General features: G+C 47.4%; 1 protein-coding gene across 1 annotated transcript in view; it reads right to left on the reverse strand.

Moving 5' to 3' along the window:
* Window positions 1-4,862: 4,862 nt before the first annotated feature.
* The window catches only part of susd6 (sushi domain containing 6), a 57,932-nt gene continuing 40,982 nt past the window's right edge, over window positions 4,863-21,812 (reverse strand). Inside the window, exons 3-7 of the mRNA XM_036984651.2 lie at window positions 16,116-16,310; window positions 14,583-14,777; window positions 14,295-14,433; window positions 8,339-8,775; window positions 4,863-7,086 (exon numbers count right to left, since the gene is read on the reverse strand). Coding sequence (XP_036840546.2) covers window positions 7,061-7,086; window positions 8,339-8,775; window positions 14,295-14,433; window positions 14,583-14,777; window positions 16,116-16,310 — 992 coding nt within the window. The 3' untranslated portion in view covers window positions 4,863-7,060. The remainder of the gene's footprint in view (window positions 7,087-8,338; window positions 8,776-14,294; window positions 14,434-14,582; window positions 14,778-16,115; window positions 16,311-21,812) is intronic.

The raw sequence follows: 21,812 nt of genomic DNA on the forward strand, positions 1-21,812 counted from the left end.
GTACCACTATATAGGGAATAGGGCTCTGGTCTATAGTAGTACCACTATATAGGGAATAGGGCTCTGGTCTATAGTAGTACCACTATATAGGGAATAGGGCTCTGGTCTATAGTAGTACCACTATATAGGGAATAGGGCTCTGGTCTATAGTAGTACCACTATATAGGGAATAGGGCTCTGGTCTATAGTAGTACCACTATATAGGGAATAGGGCTCTGGTCTATAGTAGTACCACTATATAGGGAATAGGGCTCTGGTCTATAGTAGTACCACTATATAGGGAATAGGGCTCTGGTCTATAGTAGTACCACTATATAGGGAATAGGGCTCTGGTCTATAGTAGTACCACTATATAGGGAATAGGGCTCTGGTCTATAGTAGTACCACTATATAGGGAATAGGGCCCTGGTCTATAGTAGTACCACTATATAGGGAATAGGGCTCTGGTCTATAGTAGTATCACTATATAAGGAATAGGGCTCTGGTCTATAGTAGTACCACTATATAGGGAATAGGGCTCTGGTCTATAGTAGTACCACTATATAGGGAACAGGACTCTGATCTATAGTAGTACCACTATATAGGGAATAGGGCTCTGGTCTATAGTAGTACCACTATATAGGGAATAGGGCCCTGGTCTATAGTAGTACCACTATATAGGGAATAGGGCTCTGGTCTATAGTAGTACCACTATATAGGGAACAGGACTCTGATCTATAGTAGTACCACTATATAGGGAATAGGGCTCTGGTCTATAGTAGTACCACTATATAGGGAATAGGGCTCTGGTCTATAGTAGTACCACTATATAGGGAATAGGGCTCTGGTCTATAGTAGTACCACTATATAGGGAATAGGGCTCTGGTCTATAGTAGTACCACTATATAGGGATTAATTAGGGAGCTATTTTTGAAAAAAAGACAATATGATCTTCAATGTAAAAACATCACATCTCACACGTTTTCAAAAAAAAGCTTTAATTAGAAATAGTTACATACACACGGTATAATTAAATTAAACTTTATACAAATATTAAAATACGATCTTCACAACCCTCTGCAATGTACAGAGGAGAAAAAGAACACAAGAAAGCATTGAAATTCAGAATCAAAGAGAAATGAGGAAACAACCACTGTACAACGGTGGTCTGGACGCAAAACAAAAAAACTCCCTTAACACGCAATATTTAACATGTCTGATAGACATTAAAGAAAGAAAGAAAGGTGATTTGTTTCATGTGCTTAGGCTTTTGAAAAAATCACAGTTGCTGAAGAAGCCTTGGGGTGGACAGAGAGAAGAGAAGGATGGACTTTCTTTAGTCCAAGTCCCAAAACAAAAAATAAAACACAAGACAGTTGTGTGACTAGAAAATATGTCTCCTCTCCAATGTAAGGCCATTGGGAAACACAGACGCTTCAATGTCATAGCAGGTAAAGATGGAAACTCACGATACAAGTAGAAACAACATCAAAGTAATAAAATGTACCAGGTCTAAGGCAACGTTCTCTGTCTGCGTTTATGAAGACGATGACAGGTGGAAAGACAAACAAAATAAACAAAACATAAAAAATAAAAATGTAAGTGAAAAAACTTTTTCAAAAAGCCAGCCTAGACTCAGACCGTGTCTCCTTAATGAGCTAGGATGATTACCTCAACTCAACGTATATGAGTGGGTTTTTATCATCAAAAGGTCAATTAAAACTAGGATGATTACCTCAACTCAACGTATATGAGTGGGTTTTTATCATCAAAAGGTCAATTAAAACTAGGATGATTACCTCAACTCAACGTATATGAGTGGGTTTTTATCATCAAAAGGTCCATTAAAACTAGGATGATTACCTCAACTCAACGTATATGAGTGGGTTTTTATCATCAAAAGGTCAATTAAAACTAGGATGATTACCTCAACTCAACATATATGAGTGGGTTTTTATCATCAAAAGGTCAATTAAAACTAGGATGATTACCTCAACTCAACATATATGAGTGGGTTTTTATCATCAAAAGGTCAATTAAAACTAGGATGATTACCTCAACTCAACATATATGAGTGGGTTTTTATCATCAAAAGGTCAATTAAAACTAGGATGATTACCTCAACTCAACGTATATGAGTGGGTTTTTATCATCAAAAGGTCAATTAAAACTAGGATGATTACCTCAACTCAACGTATATGAGTGGGTTTTTATCATCAAAAGGTCAATTAAAACTAGGATGATTACCTCAACTCAACATATATGAGGGGGTTTTTATCATCAAAAGGTCAATTAAAACTAGGATGATTACCTCAACTCAACATATATGAGTGGGTTTTTATCATCAAAAGGTCAATTAAAACTAGGATGATTACCTCAACTCAACATATATGAGGGGGTTTTTATCATCAAAAGGTCAATTAAAACTAGGATGATTACCTCAACTCAACATATATGAGTGGGTTTTTATCATCAAAAGGTCAATTAAAACTAGGATGATTACCTCAACTCAACATATATGAGTGGGTTTTTATCATCAAAAGGTCAATTAAAACTAGGATGATTACCTCAACTCAACATATATGAGTGGGTTTTTATCATCAAAAGGTCAATTAAAACTAGGATGATTACCTCAACTCAACGTATATGAGTGGGTTTTTATCATCAAAAGGTCAATTAAAACTAGGATGATTACCTCAACTCAACATATATGAGGGGGTTTTTATCATCAAAAGGTCAATTAAAACTAGGATGATTACCTCAACTCAACATATATGAGGGGGTTTTTATCATCAAAAGGTCAATTAAAACTAGGATGATTACCTCAACTCAACATATATGAGGGGGTTTTTATCATCAAAAGGTCAATTAAAACTAGGATGATTACCTCAACTCAACATATATGAGTGGGTTTTTATCATCAAAAGGTCAATTAAAACTAGGATGATTACCTCAACTCAACATATATGAGTGGGTTTTTATCATCAAAAGGTCAATTAAAACTAGGATGATTACCTCAACTCAACGTATATGAGTGGGTTTTTATCATCAAAAGGTCAATTAAAACTAGGATGATTACCTCAACTCAACATATATGAGGGGGTTTTTATCATCAAAAGGTCAATTAAAACTAGGATGATTACCTCAACTCAACATATATGAGTGGGTTTTTATCATCAAAAGGTCAATTAAAACTAGGATGATTACCTCAACTCAACATATATGAGGGGGTTTTTATCATCAAAAGGTCAATTAAAACTAGGATGATTACCTCAACTCAACATATATGAGTGGGTTTTTATCATCAAAAGGTCAATTAAAACTAGGATGATTACCTCAACTCAACATATATGAGTGGGTTTTTATCATCAAAAGGTCAATTAAAACTAGGATGATTACCTCAACTCAACATATATGAGTGGGTTTTTATCATCAAAAGGTCAATTAAAACTAGGATGATTACCTCAACTCAACGTATATGAGTGGGTTTTTATCATCAAAAGGTCAATTAAAACTAGGATGATTACCTCAACTCAACATATATGAGGGGGTTTTTATCATCAAAAGGTCAATTAAAACTAGGATGATTACCTCAACTCAACATATATGAGGGGGTTTTTATCATCAAAAGGTCAATTAAAACTAGGATGATTACCTCAACTCAACATATATGAGGGGGTTTTTATCATCAAAAGGTCAATTAAAACTAGGATGATTACCTCAACTCAACATATATGAGTGGGTTTTTATCATCAAAAGGTCAATTAAAACTAGGATGATTACCTCAACTCAACATATATGAGTGGGTTTTTATCATCAAAAGGTCAATTAAAACTAGGATGATTACCTCAACTCAACATATATGAGTGGGTTTTTATCATCAAAAGGTCAATTAAAACTGCTCACTTAAATTTGAACTGGACATTTACAACAAAAGATAACTGTCGTTTCCTGCAACCAGTTGCAGTTGTGTCAACGCTCTGGGTTTTGAGCAAGGTTTTCCAGTTTAAGTGGCAGATCTACAAGGTTATTCTGAAGCAACTCTGCAGAAAATGGAGGCCATTTTAGTCCTTGAACATTTAAATATACACGATGCACTGTATTCTTACAGTAATGACTGTTTGTTCTTCTGACCGTTGTATGTAGCAGGAAAAGAGGGAAGCCATTTTGAACTAGGGTAGCTGAGTGAAGCCATTTCGAACTAAGGGCGGGGGAATCCTGGGTAATATTTCTGGTGTACCCATTCTATGGACATCTCTCTCGCCTAAACTAACGTACACAGAGGCAAAGATAGACACACACACAAACACTTTCTCGCTCTCTCACACACACGCATACACACATTTAGCACATCAGGACCAAGTGACAGACACCTCGAGTGAACCCAAACTTTACAGCCACACAATATAAATAGAGTGGAAAAAGAAATGTGTAACCTCATGTCCAGTCACCAAACAAACATGTTTTCATCGTGTAAAAACAACAACAAGGCCTTAGTTAATTTAACAATATAGTGCAGCCCTCTTCATTCATCAAACAGTCGTGTGCTGTTCAATATCACAGCCAGGTGTCAAAAATATACTGATGCCTCCACAAACAAAACCCCCCCCAGATAGTCACACCAACAGGGAGCAGATGGGCTCCCCTGTTGATGTGACTAACAGCACAGATATCGGTTGTTGTGACGAAAAGGCAAGCGTGTCATTAATCTTATTTTTATCATGATAGAGTGATAGTGTCTGTCTGTAGCCCTGCGGGTGCTTGGTCTGGTGATGTGCTTCTTCCCTCCCTCCATCCATCCTACCATGATAGAGTGATAGTCTGTCTGTAGCCCTGCAGGTGCTTGGTCTGGTGATGTGCTCCCTCCCTCCCTCCCTCCATCCTACCATGATAGAGTGATAGTCTGTCTGTAGCCCTGCAGGTGCTTGGTCTGGTGATGTGCTCCCTCCCTCCATCCATCCTACCATGATAGAGTGATAGTCTGTCTGTAGCCCTGCAGGTGCTTGGTCTGGTGATGTGCTCCCTCCCTCCCTCCCTCCATCCTACCATGATAGAGTGATAGTCTGTCTGTAGCCCTGCAGGTGCTTGGTCTGGTGATGTGCTTCTTCCCTCCCTCCATCCATCCTACCATGATAGAGTGATAGTCTGTCTGTAGCCCTGCAGGTGCTTGGTCTGGTGATGTGCTCCCTCCCTCCCTCCCTCCATCCTACCATGATAGAGTGATAGTCTGTCTGTAGCCCTGCAGGTGCTTGGTCTGGTGATGTGCTTCTTCCCTCCCTCCATCCATCCTACCATGATAGAGTGATAGTCTGTCTGTAGCCCTGCAGGTGCTTGGTCTGGTGATGTGCTCCCTCCCTCCCTCCCTCCATCCTACGTGCATCGTCTTCTGACAGACGGCGTCACTCCTGGTCCCCTCAGACGAAAGTGGCGCTGGCTGACCCAAGAAGACACCAGAGAGTGACAGCAGAGAAAGGAAGAGGGGCTTCATACAGAGTGGACAGACAGGGCCCCCGGCCCCCCCCCCCCCCCAGGACGTCGTCGATACATCACCAGAGAGAACGCCGGCGAACCAGGCCAAGGCCCAAACCAAGATAGTCCTCACTGAAGAGAGATGCTCCTTATCCCCATTAGAGTAGGGAGATGCACAAGTCTGTATCCACAGTAATCTTCATCATCATCTTCATCATCAGCAGCGATAAAAACATTATTATGTTAGCTACTAGCCTTGTGGTTTGAGATAAAGCGTTTGGAAGTGTGGATGATTGGGGTCAGGAAGTTAGGTCTAGAGGGAAGTGTGGATGATTGGGGTCAGGAAGTTAGGCCTAGAGGGAAGTGTGGATGATTGGGGTCAGGAAGTTAGGCCTAGAGGGAAGTGTGGATGATTGGGGTCAGGAAGTTAGGCCTAGAGGGAAGTGTGGATGATTGGGGTCAAGCAGCTAGGCCTAGAGGGAAGTGTGGATGATTGGGGTCAGGAAGTTAGGCCTAGAGGGAAGTGTGGATGATTGGGGTCAGGAAGTTAGGTCTAGAGGGAAGTGTGGATGATTGGGGTCAGGAAGTTAGGCCTAGAGGGAAGTGTGGATGATTGGGGTCAGGAAGTTAGGCCTAGAGGGAAGTGTGGATGATTGGGGTCAGGAAGTTAGGCCTAGAGGGAAGTGTGGATGATTGGGGTCAGAAAGTTAGGCCTAGAGGGAAGTGTGGATGATTGGGGTCAGGAAGTTAGGTCTAGAGGGAAGTGTGGATGATTGGGGTCAGGAAGTTAGGTCTAGAGGGAAGTGTGGATGATTGGGGTCAAGCAGCTAGACCTAGAGGGAAGTGTGGATGATTGGGGTCAGGAAGTTAGGCCTAGAGGGAAGTGTGGATGATTGGGGTCAGGAAGTTAGGCCTAGAGGGAAGTGTGGATGATTGGGGTCAAGCAGCTAGACCTAGAGGGAAGTGTGGATGATTGGGGTCAGGAAGTTAGGCCTAGAGGGAAGTGTGGATGATTGGGGTCAGGAAGTTAGGCCTAGAGGGAAGTGTGGATGATTGGGGTCAAGCAGCTAGGCCTAGAGGGAAGTGTGGATGATTGGGGTCAGGAAGTTAGGCCTAGAGGGAAGTGTGGATGATTGGGGTCAAGCAGCTAGACCTAGAGGGAAGTGTGGATGATTGGGGTCAAGCAGCTAGGCCTGTCTGTCTGTCTGTCTGTCTGTCTGTGTTGAGGTCCATTCTAAAACTGAGGGGGACAGGAGGAATTAAGGGCTCGTCAGTTCCCAGTGAGAAAGAAAGAGGGTAGTCTCGTCTTTTCTCCACACGGGTAGTAGTTTAGAGATCATGGCAGAAGGGGTAGCCAGGACATGGGTAGAGGATACTGGGGGTGGACATGGTTTGTCCAGTATAAGTTCTGTGGGTGATAATAAATGGGGGTGAAGTGGACTCTGCTCGTCTTTGTAGAGGGGGAGGGAAGTTGAGTTTCTTTGACATGATTCCTGTATTTGCTGCGCGGGGTAATTCTGTAGTTCTGTGGTTCAGACATAAGGTAGGGTGGTATCGTTCAGCTAGAAAGCCCCAGTAGAAGCCTTAGTTTCCTGCTCAGCTGGCAGGGGCTTCAGGTTTCCTTTAACAGGGGGATATCTAGAGAGACAGAGAGAGAGGAGCGAGACAGAGAGAGAGGGAGGAGCGAGAGAGAGAGGGAGGAGACAGAGAGAGAGGGAGGAGACAGAGAGAGAGGGAGGAGACAGAGAGAGAGGGAGGAGACAGAGAGAGGGAGGAGCGAGAGAGAGAGGGAGGAGACAGAGAGAGAGGAGCGAGACAGAGAGAGAGGAGTGAGACAGAGAGAGAGGAGCGAGACAGAGAGAGAGGAGCGAGACAGAGAGAGGGGAGCGAGACAGAGAGAGGGAGGAGCGAGAGAGAGAGGGAGGAGACAGATAGAGAGGAGTGAGACAGAGAGAGAGGAACGAGACAGAGAGAGAGGAGCGAGACAGAGAGAGAGGAGCGAGACAGAGAGAGAGGAGCGAGACAGAGAGAGGAGCGAGACAGAGAGAGGGAGGAGCGAGACAGAGAGAGGGAGGAGCGAGACAGAGAGAGGGAGGAGCGAGACAGAGAGAGGGAGGAGCGAGAGAGAGAGGGAGGAGACAGAGAGAGAGGAGCGAGACAGAGAGAGAGGAGTGAGACAGAGAGAGAGGGAGGAGACAGAGAGAGGGAGGAGCGAGAGAGAGAGGGAGGAGACAGAGAGAGAGGGAGGAGACAGAGAGAGAGGAGCGAGACAGAGAGAGAGGAGTGAGACAGAGAGAGAGGAGCGAGACAGAGAGAGGGAGGAGCGAGAGAGAGAGGGAGGAGACAGAGAGAGAGGAGCGAGACAGAGAGAGAGGAGTGAGACAGAGAGAGAGGGAGGAGACAGAGAGAGGGAGGAGCGAGAGAGAGAGGGAGGAGACAGAGAGAGAGGGAGGAGACAGAGAGAGAGGAGCGAGACAGAGAGAGAGGAGTGAGACAGAGAGAGAGGAGCGAGACACAGAGAGAGGAGCGAGACAGAGAAAGAGGAGCGAGACAGAGAGAGAGGGAGGAGCGAGACAGAGAGAGAGGAGCGAGACAGAGAGAGAGGAGCGAGACAGAGAGAGAGGGAGCGAGACAGAGAGAGAGGAGCGAGACAGAGAGAGGGAGGAGCGAGGACAGAGAGAGGGAGGAGCGAGACAGAGAGAGGGAGGAGTGAGATCAGTGTTAGAGATCCTAGCATCAGGCTACAGTATGTTTAAACGCAGGTAGAATGAGAGTCAGGACTACAAAAGGTAAACCATGTAAACACTAAGCCTTCAACAGTTGAGGACATGAACACACACACACACACACACACACACAAACACACACAAACACACACGGCACCACCTACCATCAGAGAAGTCGTCTACGGAGGTGACAGAAAGCAGGCTGTGCTGGTCACTGTTCTCTGAGTCTCTACGTCTGGCAAGGGCACCCCCTCCGTGTGCCGTAACCCACGACGACGAAGAGGAGGCCTGGTGGACTAGTACTGTCTCTGCGTGACGGCAGGATGAAGGGAAGGAGGAAGAGGAGGAGGGGAGGCACAGCTCTGTATCTCTCGCTCTGTCTCTGTGATGGTGGGACTGGGACCTACTGCTGGGACCTGGTCCCTCTGCTCCGCCCTCGGCCCCCTGGGGCCCCTCAGACAGGACGATCTGAACCCGGGACTCTTGAGGTGGGGGGAGAGAGGCTCCGCTGCCGTACACAGCCTCCTCATAGGAGGGGAGGGCCACCTGGACCCCTTCCACCACGATAGAGGCTGGCTGGCCTGAGACACCCTGCTCACGCCTGGAGGGAGAGAGAGGGGAGAGGGGAGGGGAGAGAGAGGGGAGATAGGGGAGAGAGAGAGCGGAGAGAGAGAGAGAGGGGAGAGAGAGAGAGGGGAGGGGAGAGAGAGAGGGGAGAGAAAGAGGGGAGAGAGAGAGGAGAGAGAGAGGGGAGGGGAGAGAGAGAGGGGAGAGGGAGGGGAGAGAGAGAGAGGAGAGGGGAGGGGAGAGAGGGGAGAGAGAGAGAGAGAGGGGAGAGAGAGAGAGAGAGAGAGAGAGAGGGGAGAGGGAAGGGGAGAGAAAGATGGGAGGGGAGAAAGAGAGAGAGGGGGAAGGGGAGAGAAAATGGGGAGAGAAAGAGGGGAGAGGGGAGGGGAGAGAGAGAGGGGAGAGAAAGAGGGGAGAGGGGAGGGGAGAGAGAGAGGGGGAGAGAAAGAGGGGAGAGGGAAGGGGAGAGAAAGAGGGGAGAGAAAGAGGGGAGAGGGGAGGGGAGAGAGAGAGGGAGAGACAGAGGGGAGAGGGAAGGGGAGAGAAAGAGAGGGAGGGGAGAGAGAGGGGGAGAAAGAAGGGAGAGGGGAGGGGAGAGAGAGAGGGGAGAGAAAGAGGGGAGAGGGGAGGGGAGAGAGAGAGGGAGAGAAAGAGGGGAGAGGGGAGGGGAGAGAGAGAGGGGAGAGAAAGAGGGGAGAGGGAAGGGGAGAGAAGAGGGAGGAGAGGGGAGAGAAAGAGTGGAGAGGGGAGAGAAAGAGGGAGGGAGGGAAGGGGAGAGAAGAGGGGAGAGGGGAGGGGAGAGAATGAACTAGAAAGAAGGGAAGGAGAGCGCGAGTGAGAAGAGGGGGAGAAAGATTTAGGATATTGCCACCAATATTTCTGGTGGTGTGGTGTGATGTGTCCTAACATGTGTAGACTAGAGGTGCTTCTGGATCTCATCACAGCCCCCCCCAAGGCCTCACAGCTCCAAGGCCTCACAGCCCACCCAGGCCCCCCAGGCCTCACAGCCCCCCCCAGGCCTCACTGCCCCCCCAGGCCTCACTGCCCCCCAGGCCTCACAGCCCCCCAAGCCTCACAGCGCACCCAGGCCCCCCCAGGCCTCACAGCCCCCAAGGCCTCACAGCCCCCCAGGCCTCACAGCCCCCCCAGGCCTCACAGCCCCCCAGGCCTCACAGCCCCCAGGCCTCACAGACCCCCAGGCCTCACAGCGCCCCCAGGCCTCACAGCCCCCCCAGGCCTCACTGCCCCCCAGGCCTCACAGCCCACCCAGGCCCCCCCAGGCCTCACAGCCCCCAAGGCCTCACAGCCCCCAGGCCTCACAGCCCACCCCAGGCCTCACTGCCCCCCAATTATCACAGCCCCCCAGGCCTCACAGCCCCCCCCCCCCCGCCCAAGACCTCACACACCCCCCAGGCCTCACATCCCCCCCCAGGCCTCACAGCCCCTCCCCCCCAAGGGCTCACAGCCCCCCCAAGGCCTCACAGCCCCCCCCAGGCCTCACATCCCCCCAGGCCTCACAGCCCCCCCAGGCCTCACAGCCCCCCCAAGGGCTCACAGCCCCCCCAAGGCCTCACAGCCCCCAGGCCTCACAGCCCACCCCAGGCCTCACTACCCCCCAATTCTCACAGCCCCCCAGGCCTCACAGCCCCCCCCCCACCCCCAAGGCCTCACACACCCCCCAGGCCTCACATCCCCCCAAGGGCTCACAGCCCCCCCAAGGGCTCACAGCCCCCCCCAGGCCTCACACCCCCCCCCCCCCCCCCAGGCCTCACAGTCCCCCCCAGGCCTCACAGCCCCCCCAGGCCTCACAGCCCCCCCAGGCCTCACAGCCCCATCCCAGGCCTCACATCCCCCCAGGCCTCACAGCCCCCCCCAGGCCTCACAGCCCCCCCCAGGCCTCACAGCCCCCCCAGGCCTCACAGCCCCCCCAGGCCTCACAGCCCCCCAGGCCCTACAGCCCCTCCAGGCCTGACAACACAATCAACAGAGCGACATACACACCTGTTAGTTAACTGTTGTAAATCACAGAACCAGAGACAGTAAGTCTGGTAGCCACATAGACACCTGTTAGTTAACTGTTGTAAATCACAGAACCAGAGACAGTAAGTCTGGTAGCCACATAGACACCTGTTAGTTAACTGTTGTAAATCACAGAACCAGAGACAGTAAGTCTGGTAGCCACATAGACACCTGTTAGTTAACTGTTGTAAATCACAGAACCAGAGACAGTAAGTCTGGTAGCCACATAGACACCTGTTAGTTAACTGTTGTAAATCACAGAACCAGAGACAGTAAGTCTGGTAGCCACATAGACACCTGTTAGTTAACTGTTGTAAATCACAGAACCAGAGACAGACAGTAAGTCTGGTAGCCACATAGACACCTGTTAGTTAACTGTTGTAAATCACAGAACCAGAGACAGTAAGTCTGGTAGCCACATAGACACCTGTTAGTTAACTGCTGTAAATCACAGAACCAGAGACAGTAAGTCTGGTAGCCACATACACACCTGTTAGTTAACTGTTGTAAATCACAGAACCAGAGACAGTAAGTCTGGTAGCCACATAGACACCTGTTAGTTAACTGTTGTAAATCACAGAACCAGAGACAGTAAGTCTGGTAGCCACATAGACACCTGTTAGTTAACTGTTGTAAATCACAGAACCAGAGACAGTAAGTCTGGTAGCCACATACACACCTGTTAGTTAACTGTTGTAAATCACAGAACCAGAGACAGTAAGTCTGGTAGCCACATAGACACCTGTTAGTTAACTGTTGTAAATCACAGAACCAGAGACAGTAAGTCTGGTAGCCACATAGACACCTGTTAGTTAACTGTTGTAAATCACAGAACCAGAGACAGTAAGTCTGGTAGCCACATAGACACCTGTTAGTTAACTGTTGTAAATCACAGAACCAGAGACAGTAAGTCTGGTAGCCACATAGACACCTGTTAGTTAACTGTTGTAAATCACAGAACCAGAGACAGTAAGTCTGGTAGCCACATAGACACCTGTTAGTTAACTGTTGTAAATCACAGAACCAGAGACAGTAAGTCTGGTAGCCACATAGACACCTGTTAGTTAACTGTTGTAAATCACAGAACCAGAGACAGTAAGTCTGGTAGCCACATAGACACCTGTTAGTTAACTGTTGTAAATCACAGAACCAGAGACAGTAAGTCTGGTAGCCACATAGACACCTGTTAGTTAACTGTTGTAAATCACAGAACCAGAGACAGTAAGTCTGGTAGCCACATAGACACCTGTTAGTTAACTGTTGTAAATCACAGAACCAGAGACAGTAAGTCTGGTAGCCACATAGACACCTGTTAGTTAACTGTTGTAAATCACAGAACCAGAGACAGACAGTAAGTCTGGTAGCCACATAGACACCTGTTAGTTAACTGTTGTAAATCACAGAACCAGAGACAGTAAGTCTGGTAGCCACATAGACACCTGTTAGTTAACTGTTGTAAATCACAGAACCAGAGACAGTAAGTCTGGTAGCCACATAGACACCTGTTAGTTAACTGCTGTAAATCACAGAACCAGAGACAGTAAGTCTGGTAGCCACATAGACACCTGTTAGTTAACTGTTGTAAATCACAGAACCAGAGACAGTAAGTCTGGTAGCCACATAGACACCTGTTAGTTAACTGTTGTAAATCACAGAACCAGAGACAGTAAGTCTGGTAGCCACATAGACACCTGTTAGTTAACTGTTGTAAATCACAGAACCAGAGACAGTAAGTCTGGTAGCCACATAGACACCTGTTAGTTAACTGTTGTAAATCACAGAACCAGAGACAGTAAGTCTGGTAGCCACATAGACACCTGTTAGTTAACTGTTGTAAATCACAGAACCAGAGACAGTAAGTCTGGTAGCAACATACACACCTGTTAGTTAACTGTTGTAAATCACAGAACCAGAGACAGTAAGTCTGGTAGCCACATAGACACCTGTTAGTTAACTGTTGTAAATCACAGAACCAGAGACAGTAAGTCTGGTAGCCACATAGACACCTGTTAGTTAACTGTTGTAAATCACAGAACCAGAGACAGTAAGTCTGGTAGCCACATAGACACCTGTTAGTTAACTGTTGTAAATCACAGAACCAGAGACAGTAAGTCTGGTAGCCACATAGACACCTGTTAGTTAACTGTTGTAAATCACAGAACCAGAGACAGTAAGTCTGGTAGCCACATAGACACCTGTTAGTTAACTGTTGTAAATCACAGAACCAGAGACAGTAAGTCTGGTAGCCACATAGACACCTGTTAGTTAACTGTTGTAAATCACAGAACCAGAGACAGACAGTAAGTCTGGTAGCCACATAGACACCTGTTAGTTAACTGTTGTAAATCACAGAACCAGAGACAGTAAGTCTGGTAGCCACATAGACACCTGTTAGTTAACTGTTGTAAATCACAGAACCAGAGACAGTAAGTCTGGTAGCCACATAGACACCTGTTAGTTAACTGCTGTAAATCACAGAACCAGAGACAGTAAGTCTGGTAGCCACATAGACACCTGTTAGTTAACTGTTGTAAATCACAGAACCAGAGACAGTAAGTCTGGTAGCCACATAGACACCTGTTAGTTAACTGTTGTAAATCACAGAACCAGAGACAGTAAGTCTGGTAGCCACATAGACACCTGTTAGTTAACTGTTGTAAATCACAGAACCAGAGACAGTAAGTCTGGTAGCCACATAGACACCTGTTAGTTAACTGTTGTAAATCACAGAACCAGAGACAGTAAGTCTGGTAGCCACATAGACACCTGTTAGTTAACTGTTGTAAATCACAGAACCAGAGACAGTAAGTCTGGTAGCAACATACACACCTGTTAGTTAACTGTTGTAAATCACAGAACCAGAGACAGTAAGTCTGGTAGCCACATAGACACCTGTTAGTTAACTGTTGTAAATCACAGAACCAGAGACAGTAAGTCTGGTAGCCACATAGACACCTGTTAGTTAACTGTTGTAAATCACAGAACCAGAGACAGTAAGTCTGGTAGCCACATAGACACCTGTTAGTTAACTGTTGTAAATCACAGAACCAGAGACAGTAAGTCTGGTAGCCACATAGACACCTGTTAGTTAACTGTTGTAAATCACAGAACCAGAGACAGTAAGTCTGGTAGCCACATAGACACCTGTTAGTTAACTGTTGTAAATCACAGAACCAGAGACAGTAAGTCTGGTAGCCACATAGACACCTGTTAGTTAACTGTTGTAAATCACAGAACCAGAGACAGTAAGTCTGGTAGCCACATACACACCTGTTAGTTAACTGCCCCCCCCCCCTGACAGACACACCTGTTAGTTAACTGTTGAACCTAATGCAGCTTTCAGTTTGACACTGTTTTCATCTGCTGTTAACTTGTAGAACCAGGTACATTTCATCTTCACCAAAATGGATCTGATCAGCCCAAAATGGCAGCAAAATACACACACAGGTAAAGGTGTGTGTCTTCTTGTAAATACTCTGAAGACGTGTGTGTGTGTGTGTGTTCATGTAAATGTATTGAAGGTGTGTGTGTGACCTGCTGTGGTGGAAGGACTTGAGTTTGGGCTGCAGCAGAACAAACAGCACCACCAGCAGCAACAGGAGGGCCACAGAGGAGGCTGTGGCCGCTACGATGGACAGAGTCGGCATCGCCAACGGAGACCGCGGCTCCTTATCTGAGGAGAGAGAGAGAGAGAGACAGAATACTTTTTGGATTCTTTTGTCAATTGGGTTTGAAATGTAATAGTTTTTTATTTATTTTTAATAATGGCCTCCCAGTCAATCCGTTACAACAGGTGAGACGGGAGGTTACTCTGGGACTTACCTGGGCTGAGGCGGCAGGTGATCTGCATGGGTACGTCCCACTCCCCATTCTGACAGGTCAGGAACTTGAGGTCCCCCTTCAGAGCGTAGCCCTCGTCACAGAAGTACTCTATCACGGTCTTCTGGGTGAGGTGGTGGCAGGGAGACGGGTGGCACCTGTACCCTCCGTTCTCTGGCTCCGTGGGAGGGGGGCACACTGGGGGGAGAGAGAGGAGGGAGGGGAGGGGAGAGGGGAGAGGAGGGAGGGGAGGGGAGAGGGGAGAGAAGGGAGAGAGGAGAGAGAAGGGAGAGAGAGGAGGGGGAGGGGAGAGAGAGGAGGGGGGAGGGGAGAGAGAGGAGGGGAGAGAGGAGAGAGAAGGGAGAGAGAGGAGGGGGGAGGGGAGAGAGAGGAGGGGAGAGAGGAGAGAGAGGAGGGGAGAGAGGAGGGGAGGGGAGAGAGAGGAGGGGAGTGGAGGGGAGAGAGAGGAGGGGAGGGGGGGGAGAAGGGAGAGAGAGGAGGGGAGGGGGGGGGGAGAAGGGAGGGGAGAGAGAGGGGAGTGGGGAGGGGGGAGGGGAGGGGAGAAAGGAGGGAGAGAGGTCAGAAAAGTATTCAAATCAATGCAGATTAGAAAAAGCCAATAAGATGCATAAGGAAGGACAAGTACTGGTGTGTGTGTGTGTGTTGCGTATAGCTCCCCCGGTTGGTTCGTATGACTGTGTGTGTGTGTGTGTTGCGTACAGCTCCCCCGGTTGGTTCGTATGACTGTGTGTGTGTGTGTGTGTTGCGTATAGCTCCCCCGGTTGGTTCGTATGACAGTGTGTGTGTGTGTGTGTGTGTGTGTGTGTGTGTGTGTGTTGCGTACAGCTCCCCCGGTTGGTTCGTATGACTGTGTGTGTGTGTGTTGCGTACAGCTCCCCCGGTTGGTTCGTATGACTGTGTGTGTGTGTGTGTGTTGCGTATAGCTCCCCCGGTTGGTTCGTATGACAGTGTGTGTGTGTGTGTGTGTGTGTGTGTGTGTGTGTGTGTGTGTGTGTGTGTGTGTGTTGCGTACAGCTCCCCCGGTTGGTTCGTATGACTGTGTGTGTGTGTGTGTGTGTTGCGTATAGCTCCCCCGGTTGGTTCGTATGACAGTGTGTGTGTGTGTGTGTGTGTGTGTGTGTGTGTGTGTGTGTGTGTGTGTGTTGCGTACAGCTCCCCCGGTTGGTTCGTATGACTGTGTGTGTGTGTGTGTGTGTGTGTTGCGTATAGCTCCCCCGGTTGGTTCGTATGACTGTGTGTGTGTGTGTTGCGTATAGCTCCCCCGGTTGGTTCGTATGACAGTGTGTGTGTGTGTGTTGCGTATAGCTCCCCCGGTTGGTTCGTATGACAGTGTGTGTGTGTTGTGTATAGCTCCCCCAGTTGGTTCGTATGACAGTGTGTGTGTGTGTGTGTGTGTGTGTGTGTGTTGCGTACAGCTCCCCCGGTTGGTTCGTATGACTGTGTGTGTGTGTGTGTGTGTTGCGTATAGCTCCCCCAGTTGGTTCGTATGACAGTGTGTGTGTGTGTGTTGCTAACCATTAGTGCTGATGCAGCGTAGAGGCAGGCGGGACCATGTCCCAGCGGTGGTACAGGTGATGGAGGCGGGTCCATCGGGGGCGTAGCCCGGCTCACAGCTATAGGACAGCAGGGTACCAGGAGGGAAGGAGCCTCGGTTCACCTCCGTCTGGTTCACCAGCTCCCCGTGCACCACGGCCACCGGTCGAGGACATCCTGGAGGAGACAGAGAGGAGAGAGGAGAGAGAATTAAAATCACTGAGATGGGGAGAGGACGCCTATCTTTCTCAGTTCAATCTGATCTTAAGGAAGGAGAAGGCAACTACATTTTTGTCAAGAGTGAATGGTCGGGGGGGGGGGCGTAAAACAATGATAATCATTTGTACGCTGCAAATTGACCACAACTAGGTCCAAAAAGAGATTGCATTTGAAAATCACAATAATTTCATACTTTGATTACGTTTAGACACCATCATGTGTATTTCTGATTATTAGTGGAAATTCTTGGTGATTTGAGTCTTTTTTCTCACTACGGAGGTGACAGAAAGCAGGCTGTGCTGGTCACTGCTCTCTGAGTCTCTACGTCTGGCAAGGGCACCCCCTCCGTGTGCCGTAACCCACGACGACGAAGAGGAGGCCTGGTGGACTAGTACTGTCTCTGCGTGACGGCAGGATGAAGGGAAAGAGGAAGAGGAGGAGGTGGAGGGGAGACACAGCTCTGTATCTCTGTCTCTGTGATGGTGGGACTGGGACCTACTGCTGGGACCCGGTCCCCGTTTTCACTTAATGGCCTGAGGGCCGCGTGTCGATGAACCCTGTACCGAGATCTGAGCCGAGAGGATGGAAGAACCCCCCCCCTACCAAGACATCTCACGGAAGGATTATATTTCTGTTTCTCTCAGTGCAATTCATTCACTATCAAAGCTAGTCCTAAATGGTGAGACTGCAACATCCACACCTGAAAACAGGAATATAGTTAGTTTGAGTTACCACGGTGTTACTCTGTTGTCGACTAAAATGTCTCAGAGGACTCATCCTCTTCTGTTCAATATCTTCCTTTCATGTGTTCCCCTAAATAATTGGTGTGTTGTGAAAGAAAGGCCCGATAGAGTAACTAGTGCTGTCAAAAACGTAATTTTCATATATACACACACACACATATGCACGCACGCACGCACGCACACACGCACACACACACACACACACACACACACACACACACACACACACACTGTATATGTCCACACTATGAGGTTAGATGAATACTGTGAACATGAAGATAATTGCCTGAAATTTCAGCCTGTTTTGGTGGGACGGAGTTTTGGCCTTTCCATGGTGACATCACCATGAGGTATTTAGTTTATAGACCAATAAGAAAAGAGAGTTCCAAACCTCTCTGCCAATAACAGCTAGTTTTCAGTTTTCCCCTCCCCCACTCAGACCACTCCCAGACAGTCCTAGCAACATGAGGTATTTAGTTTATAGACCAATAAGAAAAGAGAGTTCCAAACCTCTCTGCCAATAACAGTTAGTTTTCAGTTTTCCCCTCCCCAACTCAAACCACTCCCAGACAGTCCTAGCAACATGAGGTATTTAGTTTATAGACCAATAAGAAAAGAGAGTTCCAAACCTCTCTGCCAATAACAGTTAGTTTTCAGTTTTCCCCTCCCCCCAACTCAAACCACTCCCAGACAGTCCTAGCAACATGAGGTATTTAGTTTATAGACCAATAAGAAAAGAGAGTTCCAAACCTCTCTGCCAATAACAGCTAGTTTTCAGTTTTCCCCTCCCCCCAACTCAAACCACTCCCAGACAGTCCTAGCAACATTCTTGCTTGAGAAACTGCTCTTTACTAAGAAGCTATTTCTTTGTTAGGTTGTTTAAAACGATTTGATATTGAGGTAAAAATGGCTGCATTGGACCTTGAACAGAGTTGTCACTTATCCAGCGAGTTTTAATCCCAGTCAGAGTCAGGAAAGGACAATTTATCCAGCGAGTTTTAATCCCAGTCAGAGCCAGGAGAGGACAATTTATCCAGCGAGTTTTAATCCCAGTCAGAGCCAGGAGAGGACAGTTTATCCAGCGAGTTTTAATCCCAGTCAGAGCCAGGAGAGGACAATTTATCCAGCGAGTTTTAATCCCAGTCAGAGCCAGGAGAGGACAATTTATCCAGCGAGTTTTAATCCCAGTCAGAGCCAGGAGAGGACAGTTTATCCAGCGAGTTTTAATCCCAGTCAGAGCCAGGAAAGGACAATTTATCCAGCGAGTTTTAATCCCAGTCAGAGCCAGGAGAGGACAATTTATCCAGCGAGTTTTAATCCCAGTCAGAGCCAGGAGAGGACAATTTATCCAGCGAGTTTTAATCCCAGTCAGAGCCAGGAGAGGACAGTTTATCCAGCAAGTTTTAATCCCAGTCAGAGCCAGGAGAGGACAATTTATCCAGTGAGTTTTAATCCCAGTCAGAGCCAGGAGAGGACAAGTTATCCAGCGAGTTTTAATCCCAGTCAGAGCCAGGAGAGGACAATTTATCCAGCGAGTTTTAATCCCAGTCAGAGCCAGGAGAGGACAGTTTATCCAGCGAGTTTTAATCCCAGTCAGAGCCAGGAGAGGACAATTTATCCAGCGAGTTTTAATCCCAGTCAGAGCCAGGAGAGGACAATTTATCCAGCGAGTTTTAATCCCAGTCAGAGCCAGGAGAGGACAATTTATCCAGCGAGTTTTAATCCCAGTCAGAGCCAGGAGAGGACAATTTATCCAGCGAGTTTTAATCCCAGTCAGAGCCAGGAGAGGACAATTTATCCAGCGAGTTTTAATCCCAGTCAGAGCCAGGAGAGGACAGCAGCACTAAGCCACGCAATGAAGACAGGATGAGCCGTCGAGCCCAGGAGTTCACTGACATCTGATCACATACTCCATCTGTCCTGGTGCTGTACCATGCCGTGTGTGTGTGTGTCAGTGTGAGATGGGCGTGTGTGTGTGTGTGTGTCAGTGTGAGATGGGCGTGTGTGTGTGTGTTCCCATCACAGTATGAGGAAGACAGCATTACTTCTCCGAATGTGTGCCGCCAGTACACACTCACTGCTTTTAACACACACACACACACACACACACACACACACACACACACACACACACACACACACACACACACACACACACACACACACACACACACACACACACACACACACACACACACACACACACACACACACACACACACACACACACACACCCTGCAGCTAAAATCTGATGAGAAGCAAGAACAGATCAACCCAAATCCTGCAAGTCTTAACTGATATTCTACCACCTGCACAAATGAAAATCATGCCAACGGTAAATTAGCATCACAGACAGACTGTGTGTATTTTCAGCAGCTTGGACTTGTCTTTGAGTGACTTGCAGGTTTCTGTGGTAGGATGGCATTTAGTACAACAGGGAGAGATGGGACAGTTTGTCAAGTATGGCCGTAGGGCATCTCGTCTGAAGTCAATAGACAGGATCGGACTATCTTCAGTCCTAGAGAGAGCGAGAGAGAGAGAGAGAGAGCAGAGCGAGAGAGCGCGAGAGAGAGAGAGCGCGAGAGAGAGAGCGAGAGAGAGGGAGAGAGAACGAGAGAGCGAGAGAGAGAGAGAGAGAGAAAGAGACAGAGAGAGAGCGAGCGAGAGAGAGAGAGAGAGAGCGCGAGGAGCGCGCGAGAGAGAGAGTGAGAGAGACAGAGAGAGAGAGAGAGACAGAGAGGAAAAGAAACTACTGTTCCCATTCTGTCTGAGTTCCTCTGTTTGTTTTACGTTTCTACAGCCTTTTCTGCTCTGGCTGTGTGCTGGTTTGTTTGTCTGTTAACTGATGCTCTCCCAGGTTCCAACTCAATCTTATTCTCTAATCTCTCGGGGGGAAAACCAGAACAACAACAAGCTGCAGAGATCAATTACTTATTTGTTGAAGAGGCCTAATTTAATGTTATATTTTTTAGAATTAGGATCCCCAATTTACCGACATACAATGCCTACGGAAAATATTCAGACCCCTTGACTTTTTCAACATTTTGTTAAGTTACAGCCTTATTCTAAAATTGATTAAATAGTGGAGTGCTGCAGAGATGGTTGTCCTTCTAGAAGGTTCTCCCATCTTCACAGAGGAACTCTGGAGCTCTGTCAGAGTGACCATCGGGTTCTTGGTCACCTCCCTGACCAAGGTCCTTGTCCCCTGATTGCTCGGTTTGGCCGGGCTGCCAGCTCTAGGAAGAGTCTTGGTGGTTCCAAAACCTTTTTCCATTGAAGAATGATAGAGGCCAACTGTGTTCTTGGGGACCTTAAAAGCTGCAGAATTGTATTTTCTTTGTACCCTTCCCCAGATCCCTCGACAATCCTGTCTCCGAGCTCTACGGACAATTCCCTTGACCTAAAATGACCTAAAATGAATCCATTTTAGAATAACGTAACAAAAATGTGGGAAAATTGAGGGGTCTGAATACTTTCTGAATTCACTGTGTATATATATATATATATATATATTTATTTTAAATGTTTAATTTCACCTTTATTTAACCAGGTAGACTAGTCGAGAACAAGTTCTCATTTGCAACTGCGACCTGGCCAAGATAAAGCATAGCAATTCGACATATACATCAACACAGAGTTACACATGGAGTAAAACAAACATACAGTCAATAATACAGTAGAAAAAACAAGTCTATATACAATGTGAGCAATGTGAGGTAAAGGCAAAAAAAGGCCATGGTGGCGACGTAAATAGAATATAACGAATGGTAGATTTGCAGTGGAAGAATGTGCAAGTAGAGATACTGGGGTGCAAAGGAGCAAGATAAATACTGTATGGGGATGAGGTAGGTAGATAGATGGGCTGTTTACTGATGGGCTATGTACAGGTGCAGTGATCTGTGAGCTGCTCTGATAGCTTGTGCTTAAAGCTAGTGAGGGAGATATGAGTCTCCAGCTTCAGAGATTTTTGCAGTTCGTTCCAGTCATTGGCAGCAGAGAACTGGAAGGAAAGACGACCAAAGGAGGAATTGGCTTTGGGGGTGACCAGTGAGATATACCTGCTGGAGCGCGTGCTACGAGTGGGTGCTGCTATGGTGACCAGTGAGCTGAGATAAGACGGGGCTTTACCTAGCAGAGACTTGTAGATAACCTGTAGCCAGTGGGTTTGGCGACGAGTATGAAGCGAGGGCCAACCAATGAGAGCGTACATGTCGCAATGGTGGGTAGTGTATGGGGCTTTGGTGACAAAACGGATGACACTGTGATAGACTGCATCCAGTTTGTTGAGTAGAGTGTTGGAGGCTATTTTATAGATGACATCACCGAAGTCGAGGATCGGTAGGATGGTCCGTTTTATGAGGGTATGTTTGGCAGCATGAGTGAAGGATGCTTTGTTGCGAAATAGGAAGCCAATTCTAGATTTAATTTAGGATTGGAGATGCTTATTGTGAGTCTGGAAAGAGAGTTTACAGTCTAACCAGAAACCTAGGTATTTGTAGTTGTCCACGTATTCTAAGTCAGAGCCGTCCAGAGTAGTGATGCTGGACGGGCGGACAGGTGCGGGCAGGGATCGGTTGAATAGCATGCATTTAGTTTTCCCTGCGTTTAAGAGCAGTTGGAGGCCAAGGAAGGAGAGTTGTATGGCATTGAAGCTCATCTGGAGGTTAGTTAAAACTTATTTGATATTGGGGGCGCTCTTTTAATTTTTGGATAAAAA

This window comes from Oncorhynchus mykiss, chromosome 8 (assembly GCF_057628025.1).
Source record: "Oncorhynchus mykiss isolate SJ-2025 chromosome 8, ASM5762802v1, whole genome shotgun sequence".
NCBI lineage: Eukaryota > Metazoa > Chordata > Actinopteri > Salmoniformes > Salmonidae > Oncorhynchus > Oncorhynchus mykiss.